General features: G+C 36.6%; 2 protein-coding genes across 3 annotated transcripts in view; both read right to left on the bottom strand.

Moving 5' to 3' along the window:
* Nucleotides 1-3930, bottom strand: part of LOC113237596 (CD63 antigen-like) — a 41118-nt gene extending 37188 nt beyond the window's left edge. Inside the window, exon 1 of one of the 2 annotated variants that reach the window (XM_026474166.1) lies at nt 3796-3930. In XM_026474166.1, coding sequence (XP_026329951.1) covers nt 3796-3855 — 60 coding nt within the window. In that variant the 5' untranslated portion in view covers nt 3856-3930. The remainder of the gene's footprint in view (nt 1-3795) is intronic. The other variant, XM_026474167.1, reaches the window with a different exon arrangement.
* Nucleotides 3931-15494: 11564 nt separating this feature from the next.
* Nucleotides 15495-19008, bottom strand: part of LOC113237430 (23 kDa integral membrane protein-like) — a 55339-nt gene continuing 51825 nt past the window's right edge. The window contains exon 5 of the mRNA XM_026473888.1: nt 15495-16261. Within this exon, the coding sequence (XP_026329673.1) occupies nt 16115-16261 (147 nt within the window). The 3' untranslated portion in view covers nt 15495-16114. The remainder of the gene's footprint in view (nt 16262-19008) is intronic.

Genomic DNA, 19008 nt, shown 5'->3' with positions numbered 1-19008 from the left:
AACACAGATAGAGTAGATTATTCCATCGGTAGAGTATACCATTCCTTTGCCATACGCATCAGAAAGGAGGAAGCAAAGCGCTTAGTGCGAATTGGTGGTATATCAATGACATAAGGATGGACTGTTCCGGACCTTCTAGTCGACCGAAGGAGGAACGGTGAGGGTGAAACTAAAGTTCCTGTACACTACCCGAAATGTATCCAATAGAAAACCGACAAGCAGGCTACTTTTCTGCGATGGTCGAGGTTTTGTAGAGTACAAGGCAGCTAACTGGTAATTATGAGCCCTTTAGTTTTCTTGCTCTAAGTCTTGTACACTGAAGACACGTGTACAACTAAAATTATACAAGCTTACTCAGCGCGTGGGTATAAAATCATAAGTTTTTTTGCGTTTAAAAACTGTTATTGCATTATATTATTTAAGCAAATTCTGAGTACAATTGATCTAGATTGGTTTGGTTCGGTGCGATACCTACCATCCGTTTACTACACAGTCAATATTGATACTTTTAAGTTTGCATGATAAAAAGGGTTAAATAAACACATTTATCTACAGAAACACTAGAATGAATACAAATATTCATTTGAAATATTACATAAAACAAGTAGATAAATGTGATTTAGTACCTATCTAATATAAGTTCGTGTCGAGTAAAGGTAAATGTAATTATATTTTTTAATTTTACGTAGCACGGGTGAATTAGTAAAGCGTTCAACACACAGGAATTAGACCCGCACCCGCTTCCTATATGTTTCACTCTTCAACTATCAGGAAAGCGCGTCGTCTCAGCCATTAGGTATCAAGAGAAAATCTATCCAGTTTTGTTTTATAAATAGAGATGTTTAATTTTTTATAACGTTCTAACTGATAATATTAAGTAGCCCAATCAGTACTTCGCAGCATATTTTTTTTCAAGTATGCTGAAGACACTACCGCTTTGTTAACCAGTTACTGAGTGCTAATATTGTTCACTTTTGCGTTGCTGTTATTCTCCTTATTTCCCAGTTGACGTGTTTGAATAACAAGTCGCGTAATGTGAAATGTTTGCTTGTGTTTAGTATCAAGTTGCCCTGTACGCGATGAACTCATACTTGCCCAGATAAGTAAGCTCGAGGTTAAATTCTTGTGGCATATTAACCTTGAGTTAGCAGTACGCCTCAGCTTCGCATCCCCCGGGTTTTAAGGACTTTTCCTTGACCCACTTTCTCATTTTCCCGATGAAGCTCTCCACTGTGAAATAAACAACCGACAAACCTAGATATTGCATCTCAGTATATTATGGAACATTCACGGTTTATTTCCTAACGACAGGATTAATATCATGGTTTCACGATGATCATAAATTATTTGTCTTGTTCTCTAGCATGTACAGCTAGTGTGAAATATCACTATTGCATTTAGCATAATTATTATTATTGCGCGTTTATTCAGTGGTTTTGTTGTAACTTCTATCCTTTGAAACATGACGTCATGGTCATCATGCATACGTAAAGAGGTTGAATTATAACTGCGTCAATAGCTGAAAAACCACCATGTTCTATTCATTCAAAATTTGAGGAAATATAATATTGAATCAGTCTTGAAGACTTTTATCAACCACAAAAGTAATATCGGCGGTAAAATGAGCCGGACACGACAACGGTGTTGTGATTCATTAATTATTCAATACACCTGTTGACTGGCAGAGGGGAAGACAGAAAAGGGACTTTTGTCACGCGAGCTCTGACGACCTACTTCGTGGAAAGAACGCAGTTTGTCAGAGAACAATTTTTTTTTGTTGAATCAATAGTATACTTTTTTAGAGCTATGTACTCCGACGACATGAATACTTAGTACTTTAGCTGTTTTAATAATAATGCAATATTTCTCCTAATTGTTTATTTTACACCTTATAGTTCTTCACCTGGACGTTTTTTCCACCTTCCTATTTCTAAATTTCATTATTATGTCAATTCCCCGTTTTAAAAACAAGTCAAAAACCTTGTAAGTGGCTGAAACGCTAACCGCGAAAAGCCAGGGTAATAGAAAAAAATAAAAGTTTCTATTCATTTATGGTTTGTCACAAATATCAAATTTTCCAGCGAACGTGTTTCACGATTATTGATACGCGATGATCGCCATTTTTTTATATTATTCTTACAAAACTGACGCTGGCTCAAGCCTAGTGGCCGCCATCTAAGCAAGTAATAATAATCTAATTTTCCAGGACAAAAAATAGCGGGTTTTTGCGATTCGTTTTTACACGAATTAACTTTTAGTTTAAGTACAATAATTCCGTTTTGAATTTCTTAATTATTAGTTACCTTTTTAAGCAGAGTACTACGCCAATGCTTAATAAATAAATAAATAATAATAATGACAAAATCAAAATTATCAAGAATGTTATCCAATTTTATATCATTTCGTAAGAAGCACTATCGAAGACTATTTTGTAATGGAATCCAAGAAAGAAATTACTCTCAGTCTTGGCTGTATGGCGCATTAGTGCCTTTACCTTTTCTAATGGAAAAAACAGTACCAAAAAAACTTAATTTTCATTGACATATTTCGCTCATTGCTATAATTTTTATATTATTTTTGCAGAACTGACACTAAATCAATTATCGTAAAGGAAAAATAAATAAATACCTTAGACTACTTAGAACGGCTGCGATAATTAATGTCATTAATGGTAAACGGAAATCACAAACAAATGCCGATAATACGAACAAAATATACTTATTTCTAAAATTTTATTTACAAACACCCACCATCTCAAGCCTCTTTCTTATTTGGAAGTGTTTGATCGAAAGCCTATAGTAATAACATAACTAAAGTCTGGTAAAAAACGTTAACTCAGCTTAAATTGATTAAATGACTGTAAACCTTGGGTTTACGATGAACTTCTGCAAAAACGAGATGCTAACAGCCATGAACTGAGGTCATAGCAATCATGACGGAGCTTGTTTCAATGTAATCATCCATGAAACGCAACTGACCACCATTGAGCCGATGCATTGTTATGTTTTTCTTGATTCTAATAATTATTTGAATTACTCTAAAGTGTGCAGGTCAAACGTGATTTGCGTGGTGAACGCCAAGTATGCGTTTGCGCAGCTTACTTCTGCGAAAATGTTGATACACTACTATAAACATCCGTGATGTCATTGTGTAGTCTCCGAACTGTGTCATCATTCTAATCATTATAAGCGCACTGTGCAGAATTAAACTTGTCGAATGCGCGTAGAAAAATCATGTTTTGGTTTTACATTGGAAGTTTACATCAGCTCCAAAATTGTTTATATATCAAATGCCTCCGACAGCCCAAGTGTTAACTAACACGTAAAATATTAACACAAAATTGATTAGTAAACAGGAAAATAACGAAAAACTATCAAAAACGTTAAAATGGGAATCAATTCTAATTCACCCTATTTTAGGGTCGCGTTTCTGTCGCCGACGGAGACAGAAATGTTACTTCCACATTTCGTAAAATAAAAGTAAAACTGGACGCCAATAACGTGAGCATTTCTCCACATTCAAACCGCTATAGTTAATTAGTTTCCATAATAAAACTCGTATAAAAGGAGTTTAAAGTTCATACTTTCGAGGAAAAACGAATGTTATTCCTTACGCTAGCAACATCTACTACCTACATTTTGCTCACGAGTGTAAACGTTATTATTATTATTTTTTGGTGGAATACAGCTTTTATGAGGTGAAACGAACGAGTCATGGGTTTCACTGTTCGCTAGCTACAGCCGCAGCCGCCACCGGAACAAAACCAAACCGGTTCCCGTCTCCCGCCCAACTCACCGCGACGACCAGGTTGAAGAAGAACAGCACATATTTCACAAAACTCGTACCACACGCCATGTTAGACACACTAGAGTCACTCACAGAACTTCACAAGTTGAGATCAATCACGGATTTAACTTGTTTACTTGGCAGAACAAGCAACACCACCCACCCGTCACGATGATTCGAATACGACTAAAGAAAATGAACGAGAGATCGCGATGGCAGCGCCTGTGCCCCCTTCTCTTGATCGTGCATGACCCCTCAGTCACCCGTTACGTGTCTCTTTCGTACTCGTTGCGAAACTGCACACATCCATCTGCTTTCTCGTTCACACTAGGACTTCTCATCTCGGTAGCGCTTTTTTAGTGAAGTGGATAGGAACGGAATTCAATCCATGTGAGATTTTGATTTCGCTGTTGTTGATTTTATTGAAATGTTTGGTTTTCTCCCACTGCTGATTGATTTTTAAGCATCAGCAAATGGAACTTGTGCAGTATATTATTATAATAAACCACAAAAATAACATATAAGGACTTACAAGAACCTTAAGTCACTTATTTAAGAAAAAATATTTTTCTACTTCTGTACTATCTGTCAATTATAATTTCTACCACACCAAATTTTTTTTTAAATTAATGGTTTTGCCTTCGCATTTCGCCAATGAAATGGTTGGGAAAGCAGAATTAGATTATGGAAGAGCTACGGAATTTGAATGAAAAAGGATATTTTTTTTTTTTTTTTTGGTATTAATGACTTCGTCTTCGCATTTAGCCAATGAAAGGGTTGGTAAAGCAGAATTACAGTTTATGGAAGAAAAGGCGCTCGTTTTAGTGCCGAATCAAAATTATAATGAGCTTCAAAAAAAGAACGTCAGTCGTATTATATATTGTATTATATATAGTATTGATAATGAAAATATCAATTAGGACGCGCTACTCAAACGCTGTGGCTATACCTCCTACTGCCTCCTGATTGGATAAATTGGCCTATAAGTCTTGCAACCAGGCCATAAATCTTTATAAAAAAAATATTGGTTATACTTGGCCATTTCTATTCTATCTCTTTGGTTTTTTGGTTGTAGCGTTTCTTTGGCTTTCACTAAGAAGCTGTATGGTGGAACCTTTGGCTACCCGGGCTACCCTAATAAACGCGTTAAAATTTACTTTTTGTTGTCATAAATTTACATTAAATATCTGTTTCATTATTTTATTTACTCGTAGAAAACGCGAGAATCAGAATGGTGGGTGTACCTTAACGGATCCTGACATTTTTGGTATAAAAAAAATGTACCTAATTTGTACTATTTAATACCTCTGCTTAAAAAATTTGTACCTCCATCAGAACGAAGTTATAGGAATATCAAAGGTACACCTCGGATTACCAGTATTTATTTAATAACTATAAAAAATTTCTTATTCCAAAAATTTGTACCTTAATAGTACTCTGAAGTAAAGGAAACTCCAGCTCGATCTGCTGGCTAGTTTCTGAGAAATAAAACAAAATATGTGAAGATTTTAGGGTGCCGTGTGCACATTAACGAATATTTGGTACCAAAAAAATGTACCAAAATTGTACTATTTAGTACTTATTCTTAAAAAATGCGTACCTCTATGGTAACGAAGTTATAGCGAAATCAAAATTGTAAAGATTCGTAATTTTTTTTTAAACAAATTTCCGCCATTTATTTGGGTATTCTGACTCTCACTAGAAAAAGTATATGCGATGTGTATGCAATCATTAAATAACTAGGTCTTAAAATCTCGTACATACTACTTATGCCACTCGGCTTGCATAAAATACTATTATTTACTTGTTGAAAGATAAACTTTACTCAACAGTAAAGATCTTGGACATACTTTAAGACAATAAAATTAACGTATGTAGTTAACTATCTTCTGAGTATTGTTTAAGTATAGCGAAGTACCTATGTTCAATGAAAATCGAGCCTTTTTTTCTTAGAGATAAGTCCTATCCAAATTAATTGGTTGTGTGTCTCGATAAGAATCCGAATAAATGAGGGGGAACTCCAACCCTCTAACCAATTCACATAATACGGCATCCAGAGTCTAGACATCAAGATGTTCAACCTTCGCTCGCATTAAGTAAGTTTATTTATTAGGTAAGCAAATGTATATGCGAAAACAGCATTATTTCCTCCGTGTTTATAATTATAACCAGATATTACTTCAATATAATATAGACATAAGAATAATATAAAATAGAGTGTATAATACCTCCCTCTGAAATGCAGGGATGATTGAAAATAAAAGACAAAAAATCAACACAAAAGCAACATTATTTTTATATAAATCGATTAGAACGCTCGCAAACATCGCGTTGCAAGCAAGAAGCTTATATAGGTACTCCACTGGAGTTTACACTTAGAATTTCATGTAGTTGCTTCATTTCAAAATCTAATTAAACTAACAAACACAACAAACTAAAATTAAAACTTTCTTTTATCAAAATGAGCGATACATACACGCGACTACGGCGCGTCTGCAGCGCGTATACGCGCAGATGACGCGCGTCGTCTTACTGTTTGCTAATTAAGATTAATTTTATCAGTATACATTATCGTTTATTTTTCAATAACTGATTTTAACGCAGCTTAGTTTGTTTACCTTAGTTCGTTGTAATTTCATTACTTTTTCAGAATCTTTATCAGGGGAATACAGGGGTATTCCCCAGAATATCTAATAGTATCTAGTTTCTAGTAGTCTAGGTATTTTTGTAGCTAATGTTACGTGGAATGATGCCAAGTGGCGAAATTACCAAAATTCATATCCCGAAAAAGTAATTTTAAACATTCAAATTCATTACTTAGTGCTAAAAAAAATTTTAAATGAATTGAATTTGAAATTCAGTAATGCACGTGGCTGTTCTATACATGTACTTTATAATTATAACATTTGGGAATGGTCTCTTAATTAGGATGTGATCCCTATTCTCAATTATAGGTACAGTCTTAACTACAGGTACAAGGTCAAGAACAGTTCGAACTTACACGATTGAAATTCAACTATACCGCTTAGGATAAGCCCTGTTTGATGTTCTTTTGACAGTGCCTACGTTTATAACAGGGGTATAATGAAAATGACGAGCTCGAATTATACCACGAATACAAAGTATAATTAAAGTTGCCTCTTTAGGTTAATTATAGCCAGTTATGTCACTATCAACAAAGTATGCGAGCTATTTTCGCTTTCAAATCGGCAAAAAGTGGTCACACCATCATCGGTTTGGCCGTAAAACAAGCTGCGCTTGCGATTACCTGCCGGTGCTTAGAGCTATGGTAAGAGAAAGTGCGCCCGCGTCCCCCCCACACTCGCGCCGCAGACCACTTTCCAATACTGCCCTTTGTAGACTTGCTACTTCGTTGACACTGTCCACAAAGTGCAACAAACCTTTGTTGTTATTTATAGTTTGTATTTTTTTTTAATAACTAATGTAGGTAATTAAATCTAGGTAAATGCTAGGTAAGGTAAGGTTCTGTTTCTGGTTTGACAGTTTTGGTTTATGGTCAATTGACAGCAAGTATGTAGAAAAGATATCTAGTTACAACTTTATAATACCCTGAAACTTTGTATTTGTAGCTGTCACACTGGTATTTACCCACCGACCCAGCGGCACAGCTTGGTGTCAGCCGCCTTATTTCTAATCTAATTCTATGACATGATTCTAAAAACCAGCCCGTTGACACCATCTCGCCCCTGTGCGCGACCTTTAAACCCCAAGTATAGCGATGAAATCGCGCGTTTGTATCGATGCAGTCGCGCGTTTGCATCGCTGCTTACAGTCGCGCTTCGTGTAAAGGTAGACGATTAGCGATTGCATCGCAACTGCATCGCTGTTTATAAGTCGCCGTGTGTCACCTATCTATGGATGGTGTAACCGCCCTACGTACGCCTTTTGTCTTTAAATAAAGGGAAGCCCGAAAGTATATACGTTTTCTTATTGATACGCAAAATTTCAACTATTCGTTGTCCTGCTCACGGAAGCAAAGTTTTTACAGGAAAATACAGTTTTTTTTAATTTTTTTTTTTATGTTAGAAACAATTAGAAAACGATATTGATTAATCCCGAAAAAAAAAATCGTGATACATAATCAAACTTTATATTCCACAAGAATGTGAATTTTACACTAGCTGCCAAACGTGTGGCCTACTTCTATTTTAATCACTGGATGTGAGCTTAATTTCTAATGCTTCGGATAAATGCGTGGCGGGCAATCTCTTCCCAGCTGCAAGCCTAATTCCGCGGCTTCTTAATCACCTAGTCTAAGAAGCGCGATGGCGCGGGAAAAGACTGCAATCTCTGCTCTAGACATCCGTTACGGCAGAGATAATATGTTGTAGCGTTACCTATTTGGCCTTCATGACTAAATACTTACTTATTGCTTGTAAGCTCTTACGCAAGGAGCTCTACTGCCGCTGAATTCCTGTCAGTGTAGTGAGTTTGTCTTTGTAGGCAGTCATTCCGTTGGTCATCCATGGAGGCCGGACGCGAACAGAGGACAGTATTGTTTACATAATTCATAACTCATGTATTTGTCTTAACACAGTTTGTCTTAGTCTGTAGAAGTTGACGGCAACAAAATAAGAATACTTTCACTACTCTAGTCAGACATTTACAGTACAACACAGATGACGAAATTCATCAGATGAGGGATATCTATGCGAGAATAGCAGTATGTCGCGTTTTATGTCGCTCGCGGAAGTCGCGCCCTTTTGTATCCTACTGGTTCCAAATATCCGTCCTTCAGTCGAGTACAAGAAAAAAACTTAATAATAATAATAACAACGGACACACTCAACCCCGCACTAAGGAAACCCTGTGGCGCGGGTGCCTTGGACACACGCTTAGATAACCACAAATTACATCCTAACTTACGAGAGAAATAAATGTAGGCCGTACAAATATTTCCCCCGGCCCGGGAATCGAACCTGGGACCTCTGCGTGGTAGTCAATTTATTTATTTATAGTAACAATCATAATTATAAAAATTAAAAATTTGAGAAGAAAAAGAAAAGAAACGGTAATAATAATATTTGAAAAGTTGCAGCAGAATACATTCCAAATTAAAAATTAAAATGATGATAAATATAAAATAGCACAAAGTTACATAATTTTTTAATGTACAGTATAACAATTATTTAAAAAAAATAGGTAACAGCTATGGTGGACAAATTACTCTTCTAATATGCCGCTAAAACGAATGCTTAGTATTCGCGAAAATGTCAATTGTATTGAAAGACTTGGTAACCGTCCGGCCACGGAGGCAGTTAATAACTTTTTCCGTCAAAGTTTACGTCCATAATACGTACTAGCGGGGACGATATGACCTTTTTGTCACACCCTGTATGTAGTCACACACGCGGTTACAGTCATGGAGAGTCTGTGGTACTAAGGAAAATCATGGAAATTAAATAATCAATGATGCAAATTCGACCACACTCTGATTCAGACCACTTAAAAGGTAATACATTAACCAAATTACGTCTTACACCCATTTAGGTATTGCAGATGTACATTTATTACTTTTCAATGCTTATAATTTAATGCCTACTTTTCGCAACCTCAATAATCTTTTTAAAAGAGGTCAGGGTCAAGTATCATTCAACCGGAAGAAAAGCATACGTCATAAGTAATTTGAAACACGTATGAAAAATTTATATTTCGAGATCAGTTCTTGGCGTCGTAGTATGAAACTTCATTCACATCATGCGCCTTTCGGTATGGTCGATTATTACTTATTTGACAGAATTTTTTCGGACGGATGGCAAACCACAAAGGCTACGACCATCCAACTGGTCAGTAGCTGTGTACTGTGGACATAGATAATCACTGATTCCGGCATCCCTCAAGAGCAATTACTACCAGGTGACGATCTACGGTGGCCCTTGTGGAAGTCTTTGAATCGACTAAGCGCTAAGGTAGATCGTTGCAGAGACAAAATGCGTATATATGGGGGTTTAGGGATGCTAGGAAACTAGTGTGACTACCCAATGTGACTGTAGTGCCCCAACAAAGTCTATGCAGCACTTGATGTTCGCTTTTGAAAGTTGAGTTCGAGAGTAAGATCGCACGACTTATTACTCAATTACGAAGAAAACGTCAACATATGAGACGATATATATTCAAATACGACGGAAAAAGTCACATCATTTTCGATTCATCGGTTATACCTTAGAAATGTATTATAATATAGATGTTGGATTGAAAATGTTTTAAATCTTCCATTGAAACATTTGCTGGGTACCTTACATCGGCTCACCTGTTTCAAACGTTTTGACGTGTCTTATATATTTATTTATGAAAGCATGTAAAAATCTTTAAGCGTATAACCTTACGACTTAAAATTGCTTATCCAGATAAGCTGATAGTTCACCAAACTTACAATGAAAGACAGGAAAAGGTAGAAAAAGTATTTATTCAAGTAAAAATCTTGTTAAATAAGTAATAAAAACCATTGGCATAAAAATACTGGGTACAGGGTGAAGAGCTTGTCAAGTTGACACATAAGTTTTAAATTCAACTCTACGTGGCTTACAATAAACACAAACCTAAGAGTCAAGCCTGATGCATGACTGTGTAGTAACGTAGCCTAATAATATACCTAAACACTTATAGATATATAGTCGTATAACTTAAGTCAGAATTCACAACACCATAAATGTCTTAAAAAAAGGATGATAAAAAGAAATTTCTCGATTTATCATCCTTTTTCGAACCCGAAGAATGGGTCGACTTATACCGATACATTATATTATCTTACTTACAAAGAACATTATTGTTAGTTTGTAACATAAATTTGTAAAGCATTTTAAACAGGTAAATAGAAGAATTGTTCCCATTGCAACGGTAATATTTTTCATGCTTGTTTTTGAAACACAATACCAATAAAATATGTATACTTTTCCTTCGAAGGATGCCAAAACTATAGCTGTTACAATTACGCACTTATACTACTTATACCTTGTAGACGATTTGTTGAAATTACTTCTAAATATTGAATTATAAGGAAAATACTTAGTAAGTATCGTATTGTCTAACAAAAACGATTCAAACTACAGCGACACTAAAAAAATTGATAATTAGTGCATTCTGGTTCAAGTAATTTAGGTTTATTTTAAACACAAATATAAACCTAAGAGCCATGCCACACGGGCGTTTCGTTTATCGCAACAACGCTATGATTTCAACGCATCGAGTGACACACGACGGATGCGTTGTCGCTACGTAACGCCGCTTAACAGAGAGATGCCACAGGCGTTTCGTCGGCGTTGCTACATATAATAATAATAATAATCTTTATTTCTTTCTTACAACGTTATCCTATAAATAAGTAATTTACATTATGGACTTATTATTAATACATTTTTGTAAGAGACTGGAGTCCATGCTAGGATTTGACCTGTGTTACGGATCTCCAGGCACTCACCAACCGGACCGGATATAGAACAGAACGACATGCCACACGGTGCGTGAAATAGCGCGCGTCGATGGAATATCTCGTGTTGCACTCAATCCGTTGAAATAATATCGTTGTTACGACGCAACGCACCGGCAACGCCCGTGTAGCATCACCCTAAGGAGTCACGCAAACGTGTATTGTGTGTTTTTTTTTTAACACAAAATACAAGCAACCGGCAAATAGAATCGAATATTCTATTTTCATACAATTATACCTACGTAATCGACACAGTCTCGTCTGTTGTACACAGTCGCCGATTGCGGCAACCACAATTGTATGAAAATAGAATATTGTCTTCTAGTTGCCGGTTGCTTGTGTCCAACACAAGACACACGTGTGCGCGGCGCCTACTTTCTCACCGCGGCACTCATCCCCGCTTCGTCTCCTTGCCCGATGCGGACGCGTTCCATCGTAGCGAGCTGGTTCAACGCACCGTGTGTCATATTGTTCTGATTTGCATGTAATACAACGTAGCGTCACCGCTCAGCCCTCATACCGCAGACGCAACGCATTTAGCGGCATCTCTCAAGTCGAGTGGCGAGCACCAGCCCGTTTATACTGTACCATACCACGTCAGAATTGTCAATTTTTAATAACATAAATAAACACAGTCCTTCGCAATATGGTTAAAAGTATATTTCACACATTCCATGCAATACGTTGTCTTTTATTTGGTTTCTAGGAATAAAACTTTACCAAGTACAAAACTTTCCTGGACACTTACTTCTGATGACTCCTGACACAATTATATATTTTATAATAATAAATTCATAAGAATAAGTACCACTTACTTTTGAGTTGAAACTGAAACGATAAACTTTTGACATTATCATCGGTTATCTAAAACGAGTTGCCCAGAAAATTATAAATATAATTTTTTTATTTCATAATTTGTAAAATATGTCGCATACAGGATGTGTAACGGCTAGGCGATACACAGAGGAAGTATTTTAAATATTGTAGATAGAATCGAGTCTACTCATTTTCATTCTGCGATTCTTATAAGTCTCCCTTTCGAACGGCAAAAATACATGCTTTTTTTACATTTGGTCGGTTCGACTCCCATGAGGCAAGCAACTTTTTAAAAGCCTTTTAATTTTTGAAAAGGCTTAAAAATAAAGAAGCAAAAATGCTATCTACAAAAAGTACTTTCCCTTTGTGGCGCATAACCGTGGGACACCATGTATATGGAGGTGACGTCGTAACGCAAAGTTCTAAATTGATTTAGAAATACAATAACTCTATTGTCATAGACATGAACAATGTATGTCAATAATAAATTGCGACAGTGTGACGCAAGCCTACATTACCGAATTAATAAATACATAATTATTTTGTTGATCGTCGTTGCGTGGAAAAATTACTAACACGAATTTTGTTTACGTATTAAAATAATGGAATATAATTGAACCATTTATTTCATGTCAATATCACCCTATCACAATTTAAAAAATAATGCCAAGGGACCATCACTAATATAAACAATAATATTTAATAATAAACAAAAAAATAAATTCAAAATATATTCTCAAAATACAACGATGCGATGAAAACAAATTCCCTGCACTGTGGAATTAATTACCTAATAAAATTATCACCTAGTTTCTAGTTTCACCATATTGTTTCATTACCATGATATTCAATTATTTTTTGTGAAATTACTCCACTAATTTATTATAATTATTAATACAAAGATGGATCACATAGACAATCAGCTGCCGGTACTTGGCGGGGTGGAGAAATAGATTTCTCATAGATGGCGCAACGGCAAAAAAGTCCTTAAAAAATCCGTAAGGACTACTGGTTCGTTCCGTGGCTTAGTTGGCATAGCGTCTGGCATGGTTTGCTAGAAGACGTTGATTTGTATCCAGCCGGATCGAAGGAATTTTTTCTAAGTATCTTTGTATTAATAATTATATTTCAGTCATGTGAAAAAAATTTGTTGCTTGTAACATTTTTTAAATTTGTTTGCAGTAGTTTTCCCGCGTTTTCTAATTCAAATTCAAATTATTTATTTTTCTCAGATAACAGGATCCATTGGTGTTAGTAAAAATAAAGAAAAATTACTAAAAAACTAATGCTCAACTTCCATTTTTATACAAAACTTGAAAGCGTTCAAGTTTTGGCGCGCGTACCGATTATTTCTTAAATATAATACGTCGTCGTCGGCCCCACCTGGTATATTTTAACAAGGTGCAATCTTTTTTATGAAATACCAGGAACTGGCCTTTTTCCAAAAGGGTGGGTACGTTTTATGCTATTTTGAGGTATTCTATGTTATGTTTGTATGTTTAGTTAATTAATACAAATTTGCAAGCATATTTTGTTAAGTCTTTTTTGTTCACATTTGGCCTTGCAATTTGTCTCTAAAGGCTTTGCCTTTTCTAATTTTAAAACCTAATGCTTATACTTAAACTAAAACTCACAAAAGTCCGGAACTCGACAACTTATTTAAAATTAAATCTTAAATACCTTGTCGAATTATGGACCTCGATTTATGTTATACAGAAATAATATTAGGTACATAAATATACGACACCATTTGGCTCAATGGAGGACAAAAGGGTCAGATCACATTTCGTCGCCTTACTTTCTCAAACTCGTATCTCATAGCACAAAGTTACTGAAATGCGGATTGTATAATAAAAATTTTGCAGGCTGATTAGACATCACATTTCCTTCATATTCACACACTGGTTTTTACCTATTCCTCTATAATAAATATAAAGTAATGCATCCAAATTACCACCTTAAGAAATTTAAAATAAGTAGTAATGATCACTCTTTTTTTTTTTTTTTTTATTGTGACTCGGCAAAATGACTGCACCGCGCCTGATGGAAAGTGCGAATACAGTCCAGAGATGAGAGTAACGGATGGAAAACACAAATATCTTCACTCCGTCACTATCATTTTGCCGGTCTGGCCAAATGCTCCTTCACACTACGTTTGAAGGACCCGATGTTATAGAGGGGAGGGAATACATGCGCCGGGAGTTGGTTCCACAATTTGATGGTTCGGCATAAGAACGAATTGCCAAACTTTTTAGTGCGGGACGGTATTGAACTGACCGTCCAACTGTGGCAACGCAGTCCGGCACGGGTGGTCCGCTGATGGAAAGGAGAGGAAGGGATAAGGTTGAATAACTATAATAACTCTTTATAAGATACGAGTTTGAGAAAGTAAGGTATCGATTTGTAAGTAGCGTCAGCGTGTTTTATGTGAGGTATAGTTTGATATTGCTATACGACACGCTCAATATTGGGGCGATGCTGATGGTTCACTTGTCAGGCAAAAGTGAATAATCACATCCAATTCAATCACACATCACATCAGCGCCATTGATTTACACCTAGGTATAGTCTGTCTTTTTTGAGGATAGAGTAAAATTTTTATAAAATTTTGAACATTCATGTAGGACAGTGTTATCGACAAATTGTGAAGGAAGTTAAAATTTTGCAAAAAAAATATCTGAATTTTGAATGTGCGTTATTGCCTTCTTTACTCTTATGTTGACAATATCGAAATCAATTTTTGTTCATATAAACTGTAATAAGAACAGGTGGATTTGATTACCTATATCGCATTAAAATGAAAAACTTCAAAATATGTCCCTTGTTTGTGTTTTAAATAGACTTTTTTTATGATATCAAGTGACGGGACGAACAACTCGTGTGCCTGGTGGTAAGCGACAGCGCCACTCAGAGCTTTAAATCGCAAAGATCTGAGGGGCACTGCCACTCCGCCCGTCACCCTGAGACGTAAGTTGACAAGTCTCATGTGCCTGTAAATTCACCAGCATCCTTACCCTTCAAGATCGGGACACGGTAATGTTGACAATACTGCTTGGCGGCAGAAATGGGTAAAGTGGCAGTACTTACCTGGATGAACTCTTTCACAGGGGGCTCTACTGCTACAAAACATGGTTCTAATGCAGTGTATGTACGAACTTACAAAAATTGAAAGTTCAAATGAATCCGTGGTCAGCAGTCGGACGAATAATAGGCTGATGATGAATGAAATGAAACAAGTTCGGGTATTTATTGTAGTTATAAGCGTGGCCAACATTCAGTCGATAGTGGATAGAATATTTATCGACTGCAACCACTAGCTGCTTGCAAGCGGGCCACACTTTTGCACTATGAACTGTCATTTTACTCCATCTTCAAAAAAGACAGACTGCAGTCATAAAGTGTATTTTTTTCTACTAAAAAGTACTCGCGAGAATTCCGCGAATGTAAACTAAGACTTTAAGAAACTATTTTTTTCTTTCTTTCGTTAAGTAGCTACGCCATCTAGTCTAGCGATGGGCGAGTCGAGTTATTTAACTCGAGTTACTCCCACAACAAGTCAATTCGAGCTACGTTTTTATGAACTCGAGCTAGATCGGCTCGGTACTCGTCTCGCGCCGAGTCGAATACTTCATTCATACAGCGCATCGGCTAGTCGTTCTGACTCGGTCACTTCGGCGACCCTCAGAGCACGCTCGAGTCACGATCGGCCGGCCGTTCGTGCTCAACTCAGTGCATCGTCGGTTCGAGTTCATATGAATATACGCCGCATCACTCTCGCTACTTGCGACTCGTCATTGCTATGTCAGACACTAAGTCGAGTCAACTTGAGTTGCAACTCGAGTCAGCAATTACGTCAACTCGAGTTAACTCGGTTGAAAAAAATACAACTCGCCCCATCGCTACGCCATGCGCCGGTCACGAGATGTATTCTCTATTTGGCAACCTACACGCCTTAAATTGTATAACATTTTCTTCAAAAGAATTTAGTTTGAAATTTTATTAAAAAGAAATCTGAGCGATCTCCTGTTGGAAAACGAGTCTCACAGAATCCGCCATTTATATTAATTAATACTTAGGCAAGCCAGGCGCGGACGCCGCTGATAGCAACGAATCATCTGGAGCTGCTTCCCGATTAGACAAGGTCCTAATGCTCGCTCGGCGTTTTTCCTTGATTGCATGCACTAGGAAGAATGTGCAGAAAATTCCCGAGCTCTGTTGACAAAGAAAATAACGTTAGTTGCGACTTTTTACTCTACTACATACTAAGTGTAAATTTGCAGTTTAAAAAGTAATTTCTCTTGTAACTTTGTTGTGTGGTGAAGTGTACGTGAGTATTGTTGAAAACTGTACATATTTTTATCGTAACTTCAGGCTATCGTTGAGAATAGTTGAGATGATCGACTTTTTTATGTTTTTTAAAGTAAACCAATTTATTTTTATCAGTGGCAAGTGGAAGAATATATATTCATTCATAACAATAGGTCCACTAAACGCTATTCGCAGAGGGGAATGATATGTCTGTAAATTATTTATACGAAAACCACCACATCGTGATAAATCATATCTCTCCCCTTGCGTTGGAATGTAGACGATAGGGACAGTGATCCCCTCTATTATTATAATACCTAGGTATAAAAATAAGTAAGTACATATACGACGACTCTAATTACAGTATATATCTTCAATATCTTTTATAATACTTATATTATTGGATTAAAACCCAAAATTATGAGGAGACTGAGCAACTTCTTCTTATCCTCAAATAAAACATCTCTCATTTAACTGTTCCCAAGTCGTAGTTGTCTCGCATTAACACATTCGCACACTATACATTCCACACACCCCTTACGTACAATTCTTACACTCCTAATCAGTAACACATTCACCTTATAAACACTCCCTCACTCATTCTCACACTTTTCATATTGTGAGTTTACTTAGTGTTAATCCTTGAGAGGGTTCTTTTAAATAATAAGTTTAGTTCACTAGTACCTTTATTATTCTAAATCAGGATTATTCCACTAACTTTTATATATTTTATTCTTTGTCACAACCTCTGTGCCACAACCAAATTGCTCAACTGCAGAGTGGAAGCCTGGTGACCCGTAACTCAGGTTTTTCTATACCTATCTCGGGCACCAGTCTCTCACAAAACAGTCTGACCAATTTTTAGTCTTGTATTTTAACCTTAAGTTCCTTACTCTTAAGCCTGTTTTGTGATTGAGAAATAAATAAAACTTCATTCATTCATTCATTCATTCATTCATTCATTCATTATGAAAGATGTGATTTTTGAGATATCAAGTTAACGGGGCGAATAAGTCTGTCACTCAGAGCTTTAAATCGCACAGACCGAAGAGCACTAGGCTGCCACTGCTGAATAAAAAATAGGCAACCTTATTGTGAGGGATATCTGGTCAAAGTATTTTTAGTTTAAACGTGATGCTTTTTTTATAATATCAAAAGACGAAACAAACAAGTCGTGCGCCTGGTGGTAATCGACAAGCCTACGTATAACAGTTGCATTCCCTGAAGATAAACAAGACTCACGTGATTGTAATTTCACCAGCACCTTCCAAAACTGGAGCGCAGTAATGCTCACATTGCTGGGCTGCAGAAATAGGTATGGCCGCAATACTTCCCTGGACTAACTTTTTCACAAGGACCTCTATGCTGCCGCCGTTATGCGCAGACCATACCGCGAACAAAGCTAACTTAGCTCACGTAGCCGGGGCATCTTGCCATACTTCGGTTCACACCGCGAACTAAGCTAACCGAGCTAACTAAAGTAACCCAACGATCCCGCTAGCTATGTAAAATATGTCGCCCTTCACCCGCACATATCCATAGTCAATAATTACTACTTATTTTCTTAGATTAGTTTTGCATGCAACTACGTGAGCTAAGTTTGCTAGCATCATTCGCGGTGTGGCCTGCGCTTTAGTCGAAAGGGCGCATGTGACTTTTTTTAAATTTTGTTATCTGCCGTGATCAGTAAAACGAGGCCGATCTGTCACTATTTTTATTTTTTCCTAAGGCATGAAGTTACCGTAAGAGTAAAGTAGATGTTTTTTAATTTAATTTCTTTAAACATTTTCGGTTTCGAGTTTATGTCACAAGTGCCCTTTCAACTAACGGCGCCAGTATTGGTATCTACTTAATTTAACATATGTAGATATTGTGCTTAGAATAATAACGCATAGAATGATATTTTCATATCAAACGAACTGTCACAAGTGAGGCAAAAATCGAATTCATGTAGGCTAGTTTTAGTAGTAGGTTAATTTTCGGTTTTTGTGAATATTTATATAAAAATACAAGTTGAAACGCGTTACTTCCTTGTGGAATGTGATGTTAGTATCTATTTTATGTTTGTCTGACGTAAGTATTTTTACACTCATTTACCGCACATTTCGTCATTTTTCGCTAAAATTCTTGATCTGTTCGCGGTGCAAGTTGACCTTGAGCACCAAAGGCCCGCCCGCTCGGGTAGGCCCTTTTGGCGCGCTTCAATTTGCCTCACTTAGCGTGTGGGGACTAGGTTTCTATGCGTTATTATTCTAAGGTATTGTGTATAAATTAAAAAAAAAACTTATAGTCATGAGAATACTTGCCGCTTTCATAGTGTAAAAGATCAGACTCGATTGATACGCAGAATCCACATTGAACTTTTAATCTACAAGTAATATTCCCTTATTCCTAATTTTATTTAGTAAGTAAATCTTTTAGCAACAGCCTGACCAGACGTTTATATCCTGAGTGCACCCGTGCTCTCTTCCTCATGCTCAGCAATTAAAATTCTTTAGCTTATCAAGGCGTGTCGGTGTCAACTGACGTTCAAGTAGGTTCAAGCGTTATTTATTTTAGAAATTCCTAACAGGAAGTGTTCATTCACCTTTAGAAGAGGTCTTTTAACTAATTGTATTTAATGAAAGTGACTCTGTGGGACAAATTGCAGA

Source organism: Hyposmocoma kahamanoa, unplaced genomic scaffold (genome assembly GCF_003589595.1).
Source record: "Hyposmocoma kahamanoa isolate Upper Pololo Valley unplaced genomic scaffold, ASM358959v1 93, whole genome shotgun sequence".
NCBI classification, from domain to species: Eukaryota; Metazoa; Arthropoda; class Insecta; order Lepidoptera; family Cosmopterigidae; genus Hyposmocoma; species Hyposmocoma kahamanoa.
This window is presented reverse-complemented; position numbering and strand designations above follow the sequence as displayed.